We start from the raw sequence: 23,277 nt of genomic DNA on the forward strand, positions 1-23,277 counted from the left end.
AGCGGGCGTCCACCGGAATCTCCAGCAAAATGAACAAGAGAGGCAGTGTTGTTTTTCTCCACTCCTGAGGAAGGGGAGCGGCGAGGGTGCTTAGTGCCGGCAGCTGTGGAATGTCTTATATCAGCTCAAGATAGAGGGGCATCTGCCCCAGCCAGGGAGAGGGGGAAGGAGAGGGGGAGAGCGATGGTAAACAAACCCAGGTCATGGGCGCTGCTCTCAGGACCCAGCAGCAGCATGCCTCACCAATTACCTCACAGGTTCAGCTCGGAGTTGTCTTGTGGCGTTTTCTGGAAGAGTAGTTACCGTTTTGTAATATGGGGTTCTTTCATGCTTGCATAGATCTAGGTTTTCTCCACAAATTCCATATAAGGCCAACAAGAGACAGACAATCTAGGCCCCTAAACATGGTATGGTTGAATTACAAGCTGCGGGCCACCAGGATGGCCCACATGTAGAGTGTAAAAAACTGAATGAAAACAGGAGGAAGGATTACATCCCATTGAATAGACCTTTTGCCTCTTTCTTCGAGTCAGAAATATTCCAACCTTTTGTTGGTGTAGATTGAAATCTGGGAACTCACTGTAGCACAACAAAAGCCATTCACTGCAAATACACTGGCTTGGTTTCCCTTCCCCCCACCCCCCCCCCTCCCTCAGTGAGTGTGAAGTAGTGATAGGGGAGTGTTTCCTGATCCGGTGGCGTGGTCTAGGAAACCTCCTGGTTCTCCGAACCTTGGGAACGATCTGGCTGCACAGTGTTTAGCAGAGAGTGTGTGCAAGTCTTGGTCTGCGTCGTTCCTAATCAGAATACTTTCATTACCAAGCTACTCATGACCTCCCTGTCGAGAGAAACATTATTTGTCTTTGGGGGGGGGACACACACACTTAGCCCTCTTGATTCTACAAAAGAATATTCATAATGTAGCTTCTTTTGATATCAGGGCACTGTGCTACCAACCTTTTGTCCAAACAATATTCAAGGGATTGGTATGTGCTCCCTTTGATGTCGGGGCTCAGCACTAGGTGCTGGGTCACAGGGAGTCCAAGCTCTCGGTGAGCCAGGCGAGGGCTGAGGGGCGATCTCTGACCGCGCAGCTATCCCACATGAAACCCGATCTCCCGGAGCATGGGGTGCACGCCGCGGCCATGTTCGGGGGTCTGCCGCGAGACGGACGAGGGATGTCTGAATATCGGGGAGGGCAATAGATCGGCATCATTGAGTTAAGAGCTGCGCCTTCAAAATATGTCGACGTGGCGTCATCGTAGCCAGGGAGTTCAGAAACACGTGGACGGGTCACTGGATGTTTCCAGACGGATATTTGGACGTTAGTATGCGGCGGCGACCTATCATGAATGTGAACTATTTGGATACCCCCCCCCTTGCTTTGCTCCACAAGATAATTTAGCCGTTTCAGATTCAGGCTTAAATATTCCTATGTGGAGCCATGTTTAATAGCCCAGGGTTATCAGTGATCAGCAGGGCTTGGTGAGTCCCCACGGAGCCTGGAGGTATGGGGAGCGTGGTGGGGCTCTGGTTACACCCAGCAGACTGGGGACGAGGAGACCAGGCCGTCCAGGTCACCAAGTGGGTAACCTGACCGTGGAGGTTCAGACAAAGGCTAAGACCGGTAACCAGATACCGGGCCAAAGTGGGTTGTTCTAGTCCCCTCCACCCCCCTCTATACCCCCCTCTGTTCCCAGACCCCTACCCCTTACTCCCCTTGAGAACCTGACCAGTGGCTGCCTAGCCAAACCAGGCGGTAGATAGCCCCTCAGGCCAGACAGTGGCAACCATTGTTCCTGTTTGGACAGTTATGGCTGTTCCCGCTTTGTTGTCACCGGCCCGTACAGATGGAATATGGAAGTCACCAGGTTGAAACGCAGAGAGGACGTTCTGTTTTAGCTATCAGTGTCAGTACCTGTCTGCCACAGTGGTATTTGAAAGGTCAGTCATGTGGACGAGAGAACCAGCAGCAGTTAATCTGACTTTTTCTTGGGCTTTTGTTTGATCTTTTCCTGGAAGTAACATGAAAGTTGTAACTTTTAAAATATTTTTTAATTGCTTCTTGCCTCATTTTGGGCATGTGGTATTTTGGGCATCGTGAAACATGAAAGTAAGATTCAGGCAAACGGCCCAGTTTGACCATATTGGACTGTTATCTCAAACAGGTGTTTCCAGTTGTATCATGGGCATATTTCAGGGAGCCGCCAATGTGTCGCATCTCTACATCTCTACCAATTCCCGCACAGTAGTAGCTCATAGGCGCCAGGACCTATCTCCCTCCATCAACCTCCCGTGCTATTTATAAACCTTACTGTGGTAGGCGGAGGTCCCTCCCTTCTCGCAAGGTGACCACCAATAAAAGCCACTCTTCTTGATTTGTGACACGATCGTTAACCGATATGAGTCAGTCATCAAGCGACCGCTCGATCCTGTCTCGCTCACGCCCTACTCGTAACTTGTCACCATGTTATCAGTGAGGGTGACACACCTCTCTCTCCCTGGTGGCCTCTTCGCAGGCATTGTATGCGTGCTGTCACACAATGAGAGCGAACTTTAGATTCCACCCATAGTTCCAAAGTTTATGGTGACACCTGTACGGTGCACCTCACCGCCCACGGTTGCCTGAAAGCGCTCGGTAAACCCCTTTTGGGTTTGAGTCCTTCAGCAATGCCTCGACCCCTGTTGTCTTGTTGCTAGCGTAGTCCGCCTGGCAAGGGCTTATTCCGAGGCCTCTCTTTCTCCAGGTAACACCCCCAGCTCATTCCTCCCCTCCCCCATCGCAGGGAATTTAGCCACAAGCAAATGGCTGCAGGCTATCAGGGCTAAATGCTAATGGTATTGCTGCTGCAGCTGTGTGTGTGAGAGTGTGGAGGGGGGGGGGGGGGGGGGGGGCAGGGAGAGAGAGAATCTGAGGGACTGTGTGAAGTTGACGGTGATCCATACAACCATGTGTGTTGGGTAATGCCAATGCCATGTTTGACCAAAGAGTATCCCAGCCACTGTGATTCACAAAGTTCATCAGTTGGCTGGATAATACAGCTATAAAGAATAATAATGAGCTCATCTATACGATAAAACTGTTGGCTGGTATGCTGCTTCGGAGCCCCTGGGAGCTGTTTCCTGGTCACGTTGTTCAGTACTGCTGTGTTTCCTGTATCCCATGACCACCTGCTGTGGCACCCCCGTCTCCCGAGTGGAGTAGAAAGACTGCTCATGGCATTGATGTTTGTGGTCACGTGACCACACATTCTCCTTCCTCGCTCTGTGCCTCACTCTCTGTTTTTCCTCACTCACACAAGCACACAGACACATTCACCCAGTCGCTCACGCAAACACACACACACACACACACCTCCTCCCACTTTCTTCCGTCACCATTTTCAGTGATGTGCCCAATTTTTCCATACAGGCGACCAGGCACCAAAGAGGGGCATGAATTAGCATGTAAATCCACAAGGACAGGGATAAAAGAGCCCCCGTAATGTATTCATTAGTTTTATTTAAATTGAAGGGATGCTGTCCTTCTCTCCCTTAGCAGCCCCACCCCCCCTCCCCCGCTCCTCTCACCCCACCCCAGTCACCCCCATTCGTATCTGTTTGTGTGAATCTGCTCACGGTTTAACTAGTTCTCATTCCCAGCACTTGTAAGATGTTGCTGCCCGCTCAACAAGTTCTTTGTAAGGTTTTGAGTCTGTGGAGACTAAAGTGGAGAGTGTCTGCTTGTTGAGGGTGATACCGTAATCAAGAATTGTGTACATTTGAAAAAGAATCACAATATATTCATTAGAGACAAGTGGGGGGTGGGATCCTTTTCAAAGTTAAACTGAGTTGCGAGTGTCAGTGAATAGTTGGTCACTAATCTAACTTCTGAGACAGGCTGTTGTTGTTGGAGATGAGAGAGAGGAGGGGGTATTAGAGTTGTCATCACCTGGGTGAGCCACCTCCAGCCTGCCTGCCCTCGGTCCGCCCCCAGGCCTGTTCCCACCCAGCCTGCTCCCTCCTGGGCCAGGGGCCCGGTTCTCTTGGCCACCACCAGGCCCCGCGTGCAGCTGCATGCAGACGGAGCGGTGCCAGCCGGGACTTCCAGCAGAGCGCTGGCGGACGAGGAAAGCGGGCCGAGCGGCGCTGTAATGACTCCATTGTACAAATAGCTTAGCCCGCTTCCGATTGAATCAGCCGGCCCTGCGGAACGACTCCCCGCTGTGACAGCCTGCTTGGAGCACAGCCGTGCGTGCCTGTGTGGGTGGGGGGACATCCAAACACGTCCTCCATCAGATTAGTGTGATGGCCATTAAAAGCAAACACACTTTTACTTATCGTTCTCCTGCGTCAAATCTCAAATGCAACACGCAGCAGTGTTTTGTGTGTGTTTTGTTTCAATGCGAGAGGCCGTTTATTGGTTGCGTGCACTTCACAAAGGCCCATTGTTGCGCCGACAGATGTTTTCAGTAAAACTTATTTTTTTATTTGGTCTTGCAGCTATTGCAAGATATTGGGGCCTGAGTATGCCCGACGTAATGATTCATATGTGGGGTGTGTGTGAGGGAAGGGGGGGGGGGTCTGACTTTAGCCTTTGCCTCTGCTGTCGGAATAAAGGGGGCTGGGGGTTAACGTCAAGCGATTCCAACGCCAGTCTCAAGCTGCCAATCTCTCTTAAAACCTTTTACGAGCCACCAGGGGATGTAATTTACAAAGGGCATCGATTCACCTGTGTTTACAAAACGCTCGCCCATTACAGCCACAGTGAGGGACCCGGACCACCCCCATGGTGACTGGGGTACAGCCCAGCAGGCCGAGGCCCGGGTCCGCCCCGTGAACACCACCTCCAGCCTCTCGGTTAGGTGGGAACGAGGCCTTGTGCCACGATGATTTTAACAGTAGGGGGGGAGTTGCTTTACAACGCAACCTTCATTTTCTTAAAAAGCCCCTTGCTATAAAATACCGGCCCCCTCCCTCCTTCGGCTTCTTTCTTCTTTGTCCAAGGCTTGCCAAAGGGAGCTATTGGAAGCTTTGTAGTTCATCTTATAAGGTATTGGCAGCTATTTGCACTGGTTAATAGCCAAGCCGTGTTGGCATGCGTAGTATGTGTGTAAGTGTGTACGTATGTACTTGGCTGTTCAGCCCTTTGGTGTTTGCGTGTGCTTTTTTTTCCTTTTCACCTAGCTCTCAAGGCTGAGCCTATACAGTTGTGTGCACTTGTGTGTGTGTGTGTGTACGTGCGCGCGTGCACGGAGGCCCGGCTCTGCACCGTCCTTGTGAAGAGAGAGAGAGAGAGAGGGGGGGTGTGCGGGTGCAAGCAGGATTCCTGCAGGCGCTGGGGGCTGTCGGCCGGGCTGTGTTAATGGGGCTCGGTGGGTGTCTGGCTCACACGTGTGCCGACTGTTTGATCCCCTCTCTGGAAGGGCTGTGACTACAGGCTGGCCTCGCTGCATGGGACTGGGTTTACTTACTCGTACTCCTACGGGCTTTGACACACACACACACACACACTATATCCCCAGATACGGTCAAAGAACATACTCTTTTTGTGTCTGCAATGTATTCAGAACCCATACGCAGCGCTCGATGCTGCTGTTTTTTTTCTCCCCTCAGCAGAACCATGTAAAGCGCCTACTGAAAACAGTGTTATTCTTCGGGACAAGCCCCTGTGCTCTACCATTCCCTGCACCGCTGTGTTGCGTACTCGCTTCCCACACATTTCAGTGGCCGGGACATCGAGACGCAGCTTAAACGTTCGTGATACGTGTGTGTTTGTTTCAAGTTAAGTCGTTAGAATGACCCTGGAGCACAGGGGCCCTGCCAAGTCTGGGTTTTGTACCAAATGCATTAGGCCAGCGTAGGGGGAGGGGGGCGGGGCGGGGCGGGGGGGAGACGGAGAACTGTTAAGGGAAACTGGTTTCCCCAAATCCAGTGAGGAACGCAGCTTTTGGACTGCGTTCAACACGACTGATTAATGCTTCAGGTACCAAATACAATGCAGCTCTTGTGGTGAACGCGGCTGCATTTTTTTATTTTTATTTTTTTTGGGTGAGAGAGTTCTCCGCTCCAGATTGTTAGCGTTCTCCCATTGGGGGGGTGGTGAAAGGGTGGGGGTTTCTGTACGCTAAACGTCCAAAACTTACCCGATCGTGGAGTTGCTCTTGCGCGAACTACAATTTCACTTGACTTTTGTCAAACGCATGGTTGACTCACAGGCTGACGCCATCGTCAGTCAGAGCTTGTGACGGATTTATTGTCACAAATCGCATTGTACTTCGTCTGGAGCGAAACCCAAGGAGAGGGTGTAGCCTCGGTTGGAGGGGGTGGTGTGTGTTATTTTTGGGATACGGACCCGTCTTGCCTTCAGCCTGACTGGGTTATGGACTCTTTCTGGGTTGACTTACTCAAATCACTTGGACGTTATGGGCCATTGTGCATCCTTTCTCTCACACTTCTCATTCACAACATCGCCACAGATGAATTTCAGGGTTTTTAAGGGCACTTTTAATTACGGACTTGTTTCCTCTCCTGTGTTTAGCTCTGACAAATGGGCCATGTCTGCATGCTTGGAAGTATGTTCGAGAGGCAGCCACCACACACACACACAAATCTGTTGCACAATGCACCCAAAGCTATGCGCTTAACAAGCAGTACAACTGTTTGGTTTGGACCAGTGGACCACGGTCGCATTGAGAGGACCTTGTGCCGTAACATCAGACAGAAATCTTAAGAAGCGTGTAATTAGACCCATTAAAGTGCCCATTTTGGATTGGTGACTCCCTCCCCCACCAGTTTAAAGAGCCCCCCTCCCCCGCACCTCCCTCTTATTCCCAGACTTTGGCTTTTGTGTTCTTACAACTCCCCCTTCACTACTACCACCCGTTCGAAAGCCCCATTCTAGGCAGCGACCTGCCCCCAACTTGCACCCCACCCCCAGGTACTTGAGGAGCGATGACAACACCGCCTTCCCCCCACACACACACGCACGCCAGAAGTTATGCCCGCTCTTCACAAGTCTGCAGCATGTCATGTTCAGCCTCCCTCTAACCCCCAACCCCGAGGCTGGTTCCCTCACTCGCGGTATCATTCTTCCGCCTCACTACTCCTCTACCACTTTGCTCTCCTCTTCCTCCTCCTCCTGTCTGTTTTCCTGGAGTCATGTGTTCTCAGAAACCCCTCCACCCTCCCCCCCCCCCCCCCCCCCCCCCACCCAAGCATTCCCAGACTCGTCTTCTCTGGGCGCAGAGCTTGCCATGTGTACCCACCGCGAAGAGACTCAACCCACCGCCGTAAAACTTCTCCATTGTTCCCCTTTGTTGTTGTCCACTACTTCATTCTTCCAAAAACACGGAAGGATATTTGTCTCTTCCCTTGCATGTAAGCTGTTCCTTATTTCCCAGGGTGTTTGGTAACGAAGATGAATCCCTCGTTTTAGAATTCCTTCAAATGTTTCTCGGGGTTTGAAAACCGAAGAGTCTTGCGACGGCTTTGTTTCAGTTTTTACACCATGTTTGAGCGCCGGCTGTCTAAACAAAACGGTATCGCCCCCTGGGGTGTTTGTTTGTGTGTGAAGGGCGGGTGGGTGGTGTCATAAAATGCTTAGTCAAATCCGGTACCTCTTTATAAGTCAACACCTCATGAGAGTAAACTAAACTCCCTGCACATTATTGACCATCCCTAGAGGGTCCCTCTGACATGTCAGCTGTTGTTCCGGGACTCCAAGGCCTCCTCCTCCAAAGCACTGTTCGTGCGGAATCGCAGTGCCTCTGCGAGGCACGCCATAGCAATGTAAAAAGTTCCCCATTCTCGAAGTGACAAGAGCTGTGATGAGTCACTTACATCCCCCCCACACTCACACACACAGTAAGGACACACACCTTCACTCATCTCCTCTAAAGAACTGTCTAGACATGCCCCATTCTGAAGAAGGAACGAGAGGAGAGGGGAAATATACCCTCATTTCATTGTTCTTTTCTTTCGTAGCAAGGTATGTCGCTCGCTTGCGAGTGTAGCTGGACTTGAAAACCAAGGACGAGATCTGGAGAACTCCCTTGCTCTGCACAGTGGCTCGTCTAGCCAACACACTCAGGCCTGTGATTAACAGGCCCGCATTCCAAGACATTTTGGCACTAGATGTTATCAACCCTCTCCCGGTATCAAATGACAGGTAGCCGACAGCCAAAGGCGAATGCACTGTACACAGCAGCGCAACTGTTTTTGGAGATCACCGCGACTCGTTTAGAACAGGACGGTCTCCTGTAGCGAACCTCCGAACCAGAGGTTGTACCTCACCCTGAGACCAAGTCAACATTGGTGACCGTACCGTCATTTCACCAGCTTTGTTTTGGGACTGTTAGATGGAAAAGGGAGCTGTACGGTCGCTCTGGTCTGGAAAACCTGCTTTTGAAGCTGATCTGGTTGTGAAATTGCGTGTGTTCTTTTTCTTTCTTTCATGCCAGAGAATCAAGTTAGCTCTGTGCCTGTGCTGGCTGCGGCCCCGCAAAACACATCTGGAGCTCTGGCACTGGAGATCCACGTAATCCCTTATCCACTTGGATTTCTTTTGGAGTCCTGATCGTATCCCTGATTGTGTCCTAGAACAGGGTTGACCCAGACATCTCTGAACCCCTCTCCCTTCTTCCAGGGAGTTTGCTGTAACCGCAGCTACCAGGCTAGCAGCCGGCTTGTTTTTGTTGCTCGCCGACGGGAGGAATTCAAGGGGTCGCCATGCGGTCTTGGAGCAGGACGCACCACAGCGTGCGCTCGCCCCCATGTTTGCTCTTGGACATCCTCATGAACTCTCCTCCAGTTAATGACCATTGTCCTCCACAGCGAGTCCGGGTTTTTCCCGGGTCCCAAGGTTGACCAGGGGCCTCCGCAGACACCGAGAGGGGCCAGTGTGTGTGTGTGTGGGGGGGGGGGTGCTGGTGGTGGGGAAATGGGCCATGGGATGAGTAGATGGGGGGGGGGGGGGGGGGAGAGGCGGGGGAGGGGGCAGGGGCTAGAGGTGAGAGGGAGTCGAGGGAGGTTGTCCAGCTGGGAGGGTAATTAGGGAAAACAAAGGCAGCCGTTAGCACAGCGGCTCCCCTGGTCCCTGGAGGAGCTTTTGTGCTGATGCGTAAAAGGCAGGATGTGTTAAAATGACAAGCGCTCCCTTCCTCGCTCGCTCACTCACTCTCTTATTCACGCATCACTCAGATGCGTGTATACGCACACAAACACTGTCTCCATTGGTCGCTCTTACTACTCCGCATGTCTAGTCTCTTGGCCTCTTCCTCTGTGTTGGCTGTATTCATAAACACATCCATTAGCCGTTTCCTCAAATCCTTCCTGAATAGGCTGGCCTAAGGTGTCTGAACTGCCCAAACAAAGGATGCATCTTTTCCATGTGACTAAGTAGTCTGTTGTGTGTTTGTTCTGACGTGAGATTCGACGGTTGTTCGGTGTGTGTTGTCGTCCATCCCTGTGTGCTCTGGTGGAGGCTTGTCTCACATCCACCTCTGGTCTTCTGGTCGTCTGATGTCCTGCGTCGGTGCTCCCAGTTACCTGGCAACAAGCAGGCATAGGGGAGTGGGTCGGCTCCACCACTCGAGACTTGCGTCCGTCTGCCGCTGTCTGGTTTCTAATGCTTCAGACTGTACTCGGCCGGCCATCATCCATAGAAGGGGCCTCATCCGTTACTCGTCCGTCCACACCAGATCAGGGCGTAGGAGGCCTGAGTGGAGTCTTCAGGGGGGCCCTCTATTCTTGCAGCCAGACAGGGTTCATCCTCCTACTCCCTTCGAGGCCTGACTCGGCTTCCTCTGGGCCCCTAGCAGGCCACCCCGCTTTCCATCCTTCCTCCTCCTCCTACGTCAGAGGCCTCATCCTATGGGACGGCCCGGCGGGGGGGGGGGGGGTCACAGGGTCAAGAGCATCGACCCTCGGTTGTGACGGGACGGTTGTTTTCGAACAAGCCTCCTCGCAAATTGCATGTATCCCCCCCCCGCCTTTTCCCTTGAAAACAGGCAGGTTTGGCCCCAGATGTTTCTGTAGCATATGCATCTTCTAAACATCTGAATGTGGGGGTCAGATGGCTGAGCGGTTACGGGAATCGGGCTATTAATCAGAAGGTTGCCGGTTCAATTCCTGGCGGTGGAAATGATGATGTGTCCTTGGGCAAGGCACTTCACCCTACTTGCCTCGGGGGGGAATGTCCCTTTACTTACTGTAAGTCGCTCTGGATAAGAGCGTCTGCTAAATGAGTAAATGTAACATCGTCCTGGTGTAATTAGCAACAAAAAATTAAGCTAGTGGATGTGTTGAGTGGAAAGGGACTAAATGAATAAGGAGTTGTTTGGATGTTGGCAACTTACATATTCATATTCAATCTTATTGTGTACACGGGAGCTCTATCGATGTGTTGCTCTCCTCCGTCCTTCCTCAGGTACATGTATTGGACAGACTGGGGGGAGATCCCCAAGATTGAGCGCGCGGGTATGGACGGCACAAACCGAGCGATGGTCATTGACGAGAATATCTACTGGCCCAACGGCCTCACGCTGGACTACAGCCAGCAGAAGCTGTACTGGGCCGACGCCAAAAACAACTTCATCCACCGGTCCAGCCTGGACGGTACCAACAGGTAAAGTACTGCTACTGTTACTGAGTTACGAATGGCCGACGCAGCTTGTCCACATCTGGGATATGCTTTTGCTTGATTACTGGTCCGTGTGATTGTGTTTGTAAAGCGATTTGGGACCGATCTGTTTTTGATTTATGTTTATCTTCTTTCCTGTTTTATTTGGGTCTTTTGTATGTTTAGGGAAGTTGTGGTGAAAGGTGACCTCCCCCACCCGTTTGCCTTGACCCTTTACGAGGACACCCTGTTTTGGACGGACTGGAACACACACTCCATCCACTCCTGCCAGAAGGACACAGGCGAGGATCGCCGCAAGGTCCACTCGGACATCTTCTCCCCCATGGACATCCACGTCTTCAGCCAGAAGAGACAGCCCACCTGTAAGCCCCACCCTCCCTCGCTTCCTAGACAATCAGTGTAAAGCGTGTGCCATGCCAACCATAATCCCAACCAGTCAGTGCACTAACCACTGCCTCGCATTGCTGTGGGCTGATTTGGTCGGGTCTGTTTAGATGCACAGGAATGTAGCGCTACACATTGCTAGGCTATGATGTGGGGGTGTCTGATGTCTCGTAGAGTTAATTACTTAAAAGTCCTGAAATATAACAACAATATATCTGAATGATATATGATGCACAGAACCTTTCTTCCGTCTTACATTTGCCCAGAACAATGAACAATGTGTTCACTGGGGGGTTTGTTTAGAAACTCGAGTCGGGGAGGAGAAACGATGACAGCGTAGTCACCTTTCCCTGCCTCTGTGATCAGCCCAAAACAATAGCTCCCCCTGTTCTCTCCCCCGGGACTGAATGCAGGGAATTTCTCATGGCAGAGAGAGGAGTCTACCTCTCGAGCTCCACCCCTCAACATCTGAGGGCAAACACTCACACTCTCTATATGCCCTGTGTGTGTCTGTGAGAGAGGGTACGTTCTGGGTCACCCATGTGGTACATCAACACCATATGCATGCACAATGTTCATCCGTCACTTCACTGTAGCAGAAGGCAGGAGAAGTGATATCAAAGCACATAGCACTTACACGAGCGGGTTCAAACTGTTTTTTTTCCATTTAAAAACAACGGTGTCGTCTCGCACCCTAAAACGTTCTCAGTGACGCTAACAGTCCCATCTCCCCCCCTCTCCACAGCCGTCAACGTCCCTTGCTCGCTGAAGAACGCCGGCTGTTCCCACCTGTGCCTGCTGTCCCCCGTCAAGCCGTACCACCAGTGCGCCTGCCCCACCGGCGTCCAGCTCCTGGAGGACAACAAGACCTGCCTCGACGGTGAGGAGACCCACGGAGGTCGCATGGAAACCCCCCCCTACCAGCTAGCTTGGCGTGTCTTTCTGGGGTGGTGGGATTCAAGCACGGCGGCTAAACCTTGCTTAGCTACGGGAGCTAATCTCGTGTTCTGTCTGCGCCACGCCTACTACGTTGACTCATTGAAATGAAGACTTTACAAAGAAAGACATCTTTGATACTTTGTGTTCTGTCTGGAGGTTTGACATTCCTTATTTGGGCAACCCTACATAGTTGTTTTTATAGAAGGCTGAGGGGCAGATTTACTGAAGTGGCCCACAGGCTGAATGTACAGGCTGAGATTTCTCCAGGGGAATGTTTCTAGCCCTTGTGTAACTAGTTACAAGAGCTCTGCCCAGAGTCCAGCTTGAATTCATTAGAGCCCAATGTCGTCCAGTGCTTTTTATACCCACGGAGCGAGAGGAACACTTACCCACACCTGCATGATGCACTCAGAGCCAACTGTTCTGTTTCTCTCTTTTAGTCATCCTTAAAAGCCATTTCACTGTTACTTTCAGTTGAAGGGAGTAACACTTTTTTGTGCATCGATTTAGATTTGTATAGGTTCGAAAGTAGATACAGGCAGATACACTAAGGGTGCATCTCTGTTTCTATTGGTGCTCTCTGTCTGTCTTTCTCTACCCTTCTCAGTTTTCCCTCCCTCGCTTCTTCTCCCTCCCTCCCTCCCTCTCTCCTCCATCTCTGAGGCTACCCGAGCAGCTGAAGGTGGGGCGGTCTGACCTGTGGTCGCCATGGCAACTCCACTCATTGGGATAGCTGTTTGTGTGTGTGTGAATCACGGCCCTGACCATATCCCCCCTCCTTCGTCTTATACTCTCTCCCTCCCTCTCTCGCTCTCTCCGTCTCTCTCTTTTTTATTTACATTTTTGGGTTCAGTTCCCCCAGTCAACAGAGCGAGGGAGGAGAGAGGGGCGGGGGGCTTTTGTTGGGGAGGGGATCACATGCTCCCCATGAAGACAATACCCTCTTTCACTGCCTGGGTTTTTAACCATTTCAGAAGGGGAGGGCGTTTTTTGTTGTCATTTCCAAGTCCTTCCCCTTCTTAAATCAGAGGCTGGCCCACAGTCAGCGCTGGGCCACGGGCACAGACCCGTCCTGACCGGCCAGAGGGGCCGCATCTGGGGATTGTTAACCCGGGGCTGTCCGCCCCTCCCTGGGACCCAAGTGTGACCCGGTCCCTCCCACTTCTCCCCCCTCCTCTCCCCCTAGTTCACCCACCGTACCGGCCAATACTAAGTAGTTTTTTTTTGTTGTTGGTGGAAAGCCGCTAATTTGTCACCGCCTTTGTGTGTCCCCGTGGCGCGGCCCTTTGGTTTCGTCTCCAGTGTTCAGATCACATGTATTCAAGGGGAGTTTAATGGCTTGCTACTTACCAGGTTCATGTGTTGATTGCTGGCTACCGTCAACAGCAGCTCACGTCCTCACTCAGATTGAATCCTTTTAGGATTGTGTTTATTATTATATATTTATTTATTTGACAAACCAAACCTTCTACCAAACACAGGAATGCATGTGTAAGCTTTGCTGGAAACAAAAGCAAATCAAAAGCTTATAGAGCTCTACGGCGACAGGTACAGTAGCACTTTGATAGCTGCCCAACCCTGTTCAGACCACTGGGGAGGGAGGGGAGAGGAAAGTAGCTTTTGTCAGGTTGCTAGCAGTTTAACTGGATTGGGGATTGTGAGAGAGAGAGAGCGAGAGAGTTAAGGAGAGAGACAGAGAGAGCGGGAGAGAGAGCGAGAGCGAGAGAGCGAGAGAGAGAGAGAGAGAGAGAGAGAGAGGAAATGGCGCACGAGAGAGATCGAGCGAACAAGCAAAGGGCAGCCTCCTGAATAAAGAAACGGAGAGAGAGAGGAGAGGGTTGTCGTCCATGTTTGATTGTTCAAGGCGGGCCTCCGATTGATCTTTTCAGAGATGGGTTTTTACTGGAAGCGTTGAGTGGGCCGAACAACCAGTACTCAAAACTAGAAAGATATACTTTGTTGTTTTATTTTGTTCTTCCCTCGCCCACTCAGTCCACTTTCCCACTCTTTTGAATATCACTCAAAGGGCAGAATAGGGAGACTATTCAAGATTGAGTCAATGGTTTGGCTTGTATTTATTTTAGGCATCGTTAGAGGGAAATGCAGTGTGTGCAAGACAACAGTAGTACTTTAAGAAGACATGAGCAGCCATGCGCTAGCCAGCTGAAGTACCACTGAAGAAAAGATGGTGATATCTTCAATAGACTGCGTGACTAACACCCTTATCCCCACCCCCCCACCCCTCGCCTTCCTCCAGGTCCTACCCAGATCCTTCTCCTGGCCCGTCGCACAGACCTTCGCCGAATCTCCCTGGACACCCCAGACTTCACCGACATCATCCTGCAGTCGGACGACATCCGCCACGCCATCGCCATCGACTACGACCCAGTGGACGGCCACGTGTACTGGACGGACGACGACGTGCACGCCATCCGGCGCTCCAACCTGGACGGCAGCGAGCCCCAGTTCGTGGTCACCTCCCAGGTCAACCACCCGGACGGGATCGCTGTGGACTGGATAGCCCGCAACCTGTACTGGACCGACACGGGCTCGGACCGCATAGAGGTGACGAGGCTCAACGGGACCATGCGCAAGATCCTGATCTCGGAAGATCTGGACGAGCCCAGGGCCATCGTCCTGGACCCGACGGCAGGGTGGGTTCCAACTCCCGTCTTCTCCAACGTAGCGGTTCTGGTTGGTGTGTTTAGGTTTAGGTTTCGGTTTGCGGTGTTTGGATCGAGATGAGTGAGGTTCATGTTTGAACTGTGGGCTCGTGTGTGTGGTTCACATATTGGAACGTTTATTTTTCTTTAAATGGGTACAAATGAAGATATTTTTTTTTTTTGTGTGAACTGCAATGTGAAGAGTCGGTTTTATCCCTAGGGCAGTCCGATGAGCCAAAGGCTTGTGAATTCAGCCTCCTACCCTCTCTTTGCCAAAGCAAATCATCTCACTAAAGGTGACAGGCACACTAAGGATCTGGCACTCCAGTGTGGTGATGACGTGGCTAGGGTTTGGCATCAGACGCCGCGCGCTAACATAAGCCACTTGCCTTTGTGGGTCTCACCTGCCTGCCGCAATCATCCAGGCGGCATGTTGACGGAGGGGATGACATCACAGCTGTGGTTGCCTGCCACCGCAGGGCTTTGAGAGCGGGGGGTGGAGTGGTGAGAGAGGGGGGGGGGGGGGGGTGACATCACCGCCGCCTGCCCTCAGTCATGACTCAGGCCCCGGCAGCGCATCCCTGCCCGGTCATGTTGAGTGCCTGGTGACCTCACAATTTGTCCATGGTTAACACCCTTTGCTTGGCACTGTTTTATAAACAACAATATCTCACAATCAATGTCAACTGTATATATACCTAACCCAAACCTGAGAGAATCGATGTACCTAACCTGAGAAACGAGATGTACCTGACCTGAGAGGCTAGATGCAAACCTGAGATATGCAGTCTTCTGACTCTGCGTCCACACTCCTGGGGCTCTCTGCAGGTACATGTACTGGACGGACTGGGGCGAGGTGCCCAAGATCGAGCGTGCCGACCTGGACGGGACGGAGCGCGTGGTCATGGTGAACACGTCCCTGGGCTGGCCCAACGGCCTGGCGCTGGACTACGTCGAGAGGAAGATCTACTGGGGCGACGCCAAGACCGACAAGATCGAGGTACGATATCCTTTTATGTATTGTTATTAGGAAGAAAAAATCTATTTTCCGAGGCTTGCGGTTAAGTTCATGGTGCCCACGACTGGCTAGTCAGTCTAGATTCTGGCCAGTGTCTGGTATACAGCCACGCCATAGGACGCTGCCTGCTGTTTTATGTGTGTCGCACACTGGGCAGGCTAAGTGGTCAACACGACCCCCACCCCATGGGGGGGTCAAAGGTTAGATGGCGCATTCCATTCTTTCATTCAGTCCGAAATGCACAGCCTCGCATACACGCACACACAGTCTGCACCACGGGTGCGCGGCAGTACCAATCAGATGAGCTAAGCGTCCGCTCCTCCTGGTTTAACACTGGTGTTTCCTCCCCCACTGTTTTCCATTTAGCCCTCTACAGTGTTGGTCTCATTAAGATGTGAGCGTGTGTGTGTGTGTGTGTGTGTGTGTGTGTGTGTGGTAGACGTGTGTGTTTTAAAATTCATGTGCATGTCGGGGGGAGGGGGGTGTGAGGGAATCAGCAGCAGCACTGATACTCCTGACAGATCGTGGCGGCTGCTCTCTGCGGGAGGTCTTTTGTGACAGGCTTTATCTGGCAAGCCGCAGCAGGCAGACCCCCCGCCGGGCGCCTCGGCACGCTGGCCGCTCTAAGCCCTCCTCAGCCGCTACACGGCGCTGACGCCAGGGAGCTGGCAGCATCACAGAGGCCACCGCCAGAGCCTCCCCCCCCCCCCCCCACGCTCCACCACGCTCCACCACCACCCCTCAGCCCTGAATAAGCCCCGCGGCGGGCGTGGACGGGGGTCGTCGGCCACCCCGAACCTGGAGAGGGAACACGTTTTGGAGGGCAGTCGGAAACGCCTCTCGTCATATGGCTGAAATCGTACTGTCGTCCCCTGACTGTCACCCAGACGCCTGGTCGGTCCAGGCCCCTTTCGGACCATCTCGCCCTATACGTGCTATTAAACACAGATGTTTGAATTGGGCCAATTTGTGCGACTGTAAAGAGATACTCGCCCCAGTACTGCTTTGAATCTCACAGAACAACTCGTGCCTCAAGTGCGAGGGTGGGGTGGGGTGGGGGTTGGAGGGATGGAGGGGGGGGGGGACACAGTGTAATGAAATACAGAACTCGATGCACCAGAGGAGCACGGCTAGTGAACGACCTCGCAGTTTAACACGTTCCAATCAAAACAACGCCTGCCCTAGGCTTCTGCAGTGCCTCCGTCGGTGGGGGGGGGGGGGGGGGTTCTGGTTTTCCTCATGCCTCTACCCGGGCTGCGGGGCCTACATGGCCCCCCACCCCCCATCCAATCCCACATCTAACACCCCCCACTCCTCAGGACCCTGGTCGTTAAATCTCGTCACTTTCAGGGGTGTTGACAGTCCGGCCAGCGTCGGAATTAGAGCCCCCGTTGACCAGTTAGGTTTGGTACAGATGCAGCACACAGAGGGGGGCCCAAACTGGAACGCTTTTACCTCAACGCGGAGAACTCGCAACTCCCTTTCGCCGGCCTCTTCCTCCCTCTCCCTCCGCCGCCATATGGAAAGGAGCCTCTTTTTTTTTTTTTTTAAGCTTTTTTTCTTCTTCTCCTCCAGAGAGGGGCTTTTTCTGTATTCCAAACCGGCGGGTAGGAAACTGCGGTCGGCATCCTCACGCATAGGGTCACACCGTCAATGCTCCGCTCCACTGAGGCCCACCTGACCCCGCTCTCCTGAGCTCCCCCCCACCCTCACCCCCACCCCCCACGTGAAAGTTATGGGCTAGTGGTCCCTCTGGATGGGGTGGGGGGGGGGCGATCGGGGTTTGCTCACTTAGGTCCTGAGCAGAGCTGGGTTTTGCGGCCACAGCCCACATCTGGTTCCGATTGCGGCCTCCACTCCAGCTGCGGCCTCCTCTGTTTAGAATAGCCCCAGAATTTGAAACCCACACCGCACTGCGGTCACAACTCCCAAACCAGCGGAGACCTTTTGGCTGAGGCCATCGCACTGAGGATGGAAACTTCATTTTATATTTATATACCTTTTTGCTCCCGCTCTCGCTCCCTTTCGCTCTCGCTTTCTCGCTCTCCCCCTGCCTTTCTCTCTTTCACGCCCTCTCTCTCGCTCCTTTCCTTTCTCCGTGTGGTCGAGGGTCGCAGTGTCGTAGCCACAGTTCATGTGGGTCTCCTCTGATTTGAAGGAGAGAATGAAGTGAAGCTGCTTGTGAACAGCTTCACGAGCAAAGAGACAAAGCTTGGGGGTCCAAGGCATGTCGATCAAGCGATTGATTCGACACCAATAAAAACGTCCCTCGTTTCTCGATTGTTATCGCTGTCTTTTTTTTGGGGGGGGTGGGGGGGGCGCAATGCGCACAGAGACGCAATGCAGAGCTGGAATGTTAACACAGCCCCTCTGCCTTGGAATGTCCAAGATCCGGAGTACCAGAATCTGGTCTTTTGTTTGTTTGTTTTTGCGCAACAGACGCTACAAAAATGTTGCGTGAGAATCGCGAGAAGGGGGCCCCCTCGGTTTCACTCCTCTTCGTGTGTAGGTCTTCTTTTAGTTTGGCTTTGAACTTCCAAGATGCAGGTTTGGTTTTTTTTTCTCTTCTTTTTCTTCTTGCGTGCTGTTGTCCTCATGTTTCTTCTCACTCAGTCTTCTCACAATAAAACAGCTCCTCGTTGAAGGCCAAGACTGAGGTATGGCTGAAAGCATATCCTCTTAGTCATTTAACTCGACATCTGTTGGGGAAGTGATTTCATTCGGTCCGAGGTGCTGGATGAAGTGATCGGCCGACATGTTTTCTTTTTCCACCTTCAAAGTTTTGTACAAAGCGGAGCTTACAGGCTTTTTTTTTTTTGTTGTCTGATTCACTCCGCACCTGTGGCAGTTAGTCGAGAATGTGCCAGCTAACTAGCCTCTGTGGTTGGTTAACTTTTCTTTCTCCCCCAACCGCTTTCTCAGAAGACAGACAGTCCCCTCTGCATCCCCCCCCCCCCCCCCCCTTCTCCCAGCATGACTGAAAAGAGCGTTTACTTGGAAGCGATAAAACTGGCCAAAGCACACCCGGGCCCAAGTAAACAAACTCTTCGCTTTCTGTCAGGGAGGTGACAGGCAATTATGTATGCAGTCCGTTCACGACGAGTACACAGTGAAGCACCCTCACAAACACACACAAACTCTCTCTCGCTCGGTCTCACACTCAGTCTCACACTGACTCTCAGGCTAAAGAAAAGAGTAAGATGTCAAAGTGCTCCGTGTTGAGGAGAGGAAATGTGGCAGCCATATGCGCCGCTGTTTGTTTGCTCCGGCTGCTGCTTCTAATTAGCGGTGCTGAGATGTGCTGCCAGGGCGCTCTGTCTCTCTCTCTCTTTCTCTCTCTCTTTCTCTCTGTGTGTGCCCTGGCTCCGTTCACATCCACGGCACAATGTGGAAACTCAATCAGCGTTAACGTCACCGGTTGACTTGACACCCAACCCATCCCCAACCCCCCCCCCCCCCCACTCCACGCTGCCAGGCACGAGTGAGAAAGGTAGCGAGAGAGAGAGAGAGAACACAGAGAGCTGGGGCTCGACTGTTCTTGTTGCTTCCAATCAAGGACTCGATTAAAATGAATTAAATTGAAATCTATCGTTTTCGCACATTTTGTCACATTTCAAAGTAGTCCCGTTCGTGGCCGGTGAGTCACAGAGTTTTCCCAGCGGCCGATTGGCTCGGGCTCGCAATGAGAAGGCGTGGCCTTTTTTTTTTTTTTTTTTTTAAGGGTCATACCCATCTCTCTGGGAACAGGCTGATTACTGCGGCTGTGGTTCAGAGTTTGGCCCTGGGTGAACTGCAGTGTGGGAACCAATGACGGCCTGTTTACAGAGCCGGCTCGAGGCCCGACAACACATCCGTCACTAGCACACTTGCACAGTGAAGCCTGTCATGGTTCAGTTGTCGAATGTGTATTGTGGTTAAATCTGTATGACTGTACCGAGTCTCCTTGTAGCTCTTGACAGATGTAGCATTCATTCGTTTTTTTTTTTTTTTTGAAAGTTTGCTTTGGGTCATGGTGTGATTTTAGCTATGATAGATCTCACCCACTCTCTCTCTCTCCTCGTCCCCCCCCCCCTCCCCCTCAGGTGATGAGCATGGACGGGACGGGCCGCAGGGTCCTGGTGGACGACAAGCTGCCCCACATCTTCGGCTTCACCCTCCTGGGAGACTTCATCTACTGGACCGACTGGCAGCGGAGGAGCATCGAGCGCGTGCACAAGCGCACGGCCGAGCGCGAGATCATCATCGACCAGCTGCCCGACCTCATGGGCCTCAAGGCCACCTACGTTCACCAGACCTTCGGTGAGCCCGAGTGCCCGAGCCGTCCCAAAATCCCCCCCGTCGTGAGCTTCGGCACACGCAACGTTGAGCTTCTCATCTGTCGGGTTTCCCGTGTCGGACCAGCCGGCAACACCAAGTCCACCTGTTTTAACGAGCTCATCGAGTTAGAAAATAGCAGCAGGTCCCCAAAATTCAGGTAGTTCTTCGCCGAAGGTTTTGGCGCGTGAATGCGTTTCCCGGGATTAGCGCCGTAGTGCATTGTTCCATTTGTGAAAGGCGAGGCGCAGTGTGAGGCACATTTTCTATTCCCTCCTCCAGCAATTTGGGAAGCCGCACTACGGGAGCTGAATTCTAATGGCAAAGCGGCTGTCTGTCGGTTGCGAAAACCCGGGCTGATTTCTGTAGACAGCGCGAGCGCCCAGGCTGGCTGGGAAACGGGGAGAACGGCACATTAATATTTCAATGCTTCACCTCAGCTGAGGCAGGCTGCATTCAGACTGCTGTACCCCTCCACACACACACACACACACACACATTCTTTCCTTCCTCCTCCTCTTTTTTGCCTCTAAGATGGTGATTAAGCAAAGTGAATTATGCGCTTCCTCCCCCCACCCCCCCTCCAGGTACCAACCCCTGTGCCGACAACAACGGCGGCTGCAGCCACCTGTGCCTGTACAAGCCGGCGGGGGTCCAGTGCGCCTGCCCCATCGGCCTGGAGCTCATTGCCGACATGACCACCTGCATCGTGCCCGAGGCCTTCCTGCTGTTCTCCCGCCACACGGACATCCGTCGCATCTCCCTGGAGACCAACAACAACAACGTGGCCATCCCGCTCACGGGCGTGAAGGAGGCGTCGGCGCTCGACTTCGACGTCACCGACAACCGCATCTACTGGACGGACATCACGCTCAAGGTGCGGGGGCGGTGGGGTGTGTGGGTTTGGGGCGTGGGGGGATGGGGTGTGGGCGTGCGTGCATGTGTGTGCATACTCCCCAGCTTCTCCAGTTGGCTCACCGCCCACAGCATGGCTCAATAATGGGCTCCCGTGAGACGCCAGCTTGGAAATAATTGATGGCTGAATTTTTCATTTTTCTTCTTCTTTTTTTTCTTCTTTTTTTTTTTTTTCTTCCTCAATTTCTTGCTACTCCCCCATTTTGCTACTCCCCTCCCCCCTTTTCCGGGCCCTGGACCGAAAGTGGTTTTCTGTTGTTTTTTGCTATGGGAGATAATTATTTTGGAAGAATCCTATTTATAGACACACTTGGGTTTTTGGTGTAGCGGTAACATGGGCGATGGAGAGCAGATTGGGGGGGGGGGGGGGGGTGGGGGGGGTGTGTTTGTCTGCTTTCCCTCTTCGAGGTGTGTTTGTCTGCTTTCCCTCTTCGAGGTGTGTGTTTTGGTCTAACGACAAGCAGGAAAGACAGATTCTGGAGTGATGAAGAGAGAAACCGTCAGTGTGTATGTGTGAAAAAGGGAGAGCCCCTAATGACGGGTCATTTCCGAGGGCGATCAATGCGTCGGGGTAGAAGTGGCGTCGGTGTGGAAGACCACATGCCGACATCGTGCTCCGCCGGGAGGTCATGGCGAGGGACAGGCGTGCTGGATGGAACCAGACCGAAGCAGCACCACCCCAACAGAAACCCTCACTCTCCATCCGAAGGCCAGCCGATTAGACAAAGCCAAATGGACACTGGCGACCTCACAGAGACCCACCCATGTCCTCGCTCCCTCTCCACGAGGAAGCAGGGTGTAGGGCCTTCGCAACCGGCCCATGACGTCGTTGCGTAGCTACAGAGCGGATCGGCGCTAGCAAACGCACCACGCGCGCCAGGCTAATGACCTCTCCTTAACCCGCCGAGGTCCACTGCCTATCACACATAGGCTGTTATCCGCTGTCTGATACAAGGCTCATTTAGGCAGCCTCCAGCTGGAGGCAGGATCAGGGTGTTGGGGATCGGCGTGAGGGTTGGTAGGAGGTAGGCAGGGGGGAGACTGTACATATTTAAGCAGGTATAAATCATTCATAGAAGAGCTTCTCTACCTTTCCCAATCCTGCCTGCCTGCCTTCTAAACGAGCTGCGAGTTTTCACCAGACTCCGAGGTTTTTCCACTCTTTTCCGAAGCAATTTTTTCTTCTTCTTCCTCCTCCCTCCCTCTCTTTTCCCGCCCTTCTTTCAGAAGTGTATGCTCTCCCCCCCCCCCCCCCTTCTCCCCTGCCCCCCTTAACAACTGGGTAGCAATTTGCAGGCTGGAGACGTAGAACATATCTCCATAAATAGTGCATGTTTGTGTATGTCGTGCATATAAATTGTGGTGGTGTTCTGCGTTTTTTTTGGGGGGGGTTGTTGTTGCCGTGGATTGTGTTTGACCTTGTGTTCTCCCCCGAGGTGTGTGCTGATGCTAATAAAAACAGATCACTCAACAAAACAGACCTCGGTTTAACATTTCAGACTTCTGCAAAACGCCGTTCCTCCTCAACACTTTGCTCCGGTTTTAGCAGTCACTCACCCGTGCCTCCTCTCCTCCCCACCCCCTCCCCACCCCAGACCATCAGCCGGGCGTTCATGAACGGCAGTGCCCTGGAGCACGTTGTGGAGTTCGGCCTGGACTACCCCGAGGGCATGGCCGTGGACTGGCTGGGCAAGAACCTGTACTGGGCCGACACCGGCACCAACCGCATCGAGGTGGCCAAGCTGGATGGCCAGCACCGGCAGGTCCTGGTGTGGAAGGACCTGGACAGCCCCAGAGCCCTGGCTCTCGACCCTGCTGAGGGGTAAGTAATCGTGTGCAGACCGGCGGAGGAGGGGTTAGCGATGCTAATGCTGGAGAGAACTGTGTACGTTTGACAGTCTTTCGAATACTGGGCTTCCGAATACTGCCTATTTAAATCTAAGAGCAAAGACTACATTCTCCACTGACCCTCAAACGGCCCTCTTGGCAGCCATTTTGTCCAAATGCTGGAACTGCATTTTACGCAGCAGGTCCATTGTTTGTTCTATGATTGATTAAGGATTTACTGAAATGTACGATTTATTAGTTGCATTTATCAGCTCAATGTTCTTTTCAAATGTAGTTTGAATGCTTATAAAGGCCTCTCTATGCACAACTGCAACGCATTAGTCTCCTGGTCTCAGATCAAGTAGTGGCCATTACTTGAGCAGCTCCAGTTACTCTGTATCAAATTGAATTTTGGATGGAGCCAGACTTCTTTTCCAACTCTCAGTGGAATCCACACATTTTGAGGTGTACGGCTACACAGTGCTTACTGCCAGGTTACACTATCTCACACACACAGACACAGACACACACACAAATGGAGCAGCGTGGCAGTTGGAGGGGAGACCTCATAGCTCTCATCGCAGGCGAAGATTGAG

The 23,277-nt window shown here is 52.6% G+C and overlaps 1 protein-coding gene across 2 annotated transcripts in view; it reads left to right on the forward strand.

The window, feature by feature from the left end:
- lrp6 (low density lipoprotein receptor-related protein 6) overlaps positions 1–23,277 on the forward strand; it is a 39,556-nt gene that overhangs the window by 3,236 nt on the left and 13,043 nt on the right. For both annotated transcript variants that reach the window (XM_067254270.1, XM_067254269.1), the window contains exons 3-10: positions 10,409–10,606; positions 10,787–10,983; positions 11,751–11,885; positions 14,202–14,598; positions 15,436–15,607; positions 19,708–19,924; positions 20,527–20,816; positions 22,450–22,676. In XM_067254270.1, coding sequence (XP_067110371.1) covers positions 10,409–10,606; positions 10,787–10,983; positions 11,751–11,885; positions 14,202–14,598; positions 15,436–15,607; positions 19,708–19,924; positions 20,527–20,816; positions 22,450–22,676 — 1,833 coding nt within the window. The remainder of the gene's footprint in view (positions 1–10,408; positions 10,607–10,786; positions 10,984–11,750; positions 11,886–14,201; positions 14,599–15,435; positions 15,608–19,707; positions 19,925–20,526; positions 20,817–22,449; positions 22,677–23,277) is intronic.

This window comes from Osmerus mordax, chromosome 17 (genome assembly GCF_038355195.1).
Source record: "Osmerus mordax isolate fOsmMor3 chromosome 17, fOsmMor3.pri, whole genome shotgun sequence".
Lineage (NCBI taxonomy): Eukaryota > Metazoa > Chordata > Actinopteri > Osmeriformes > Osmeridae > Osmerus > Osmerus mordax.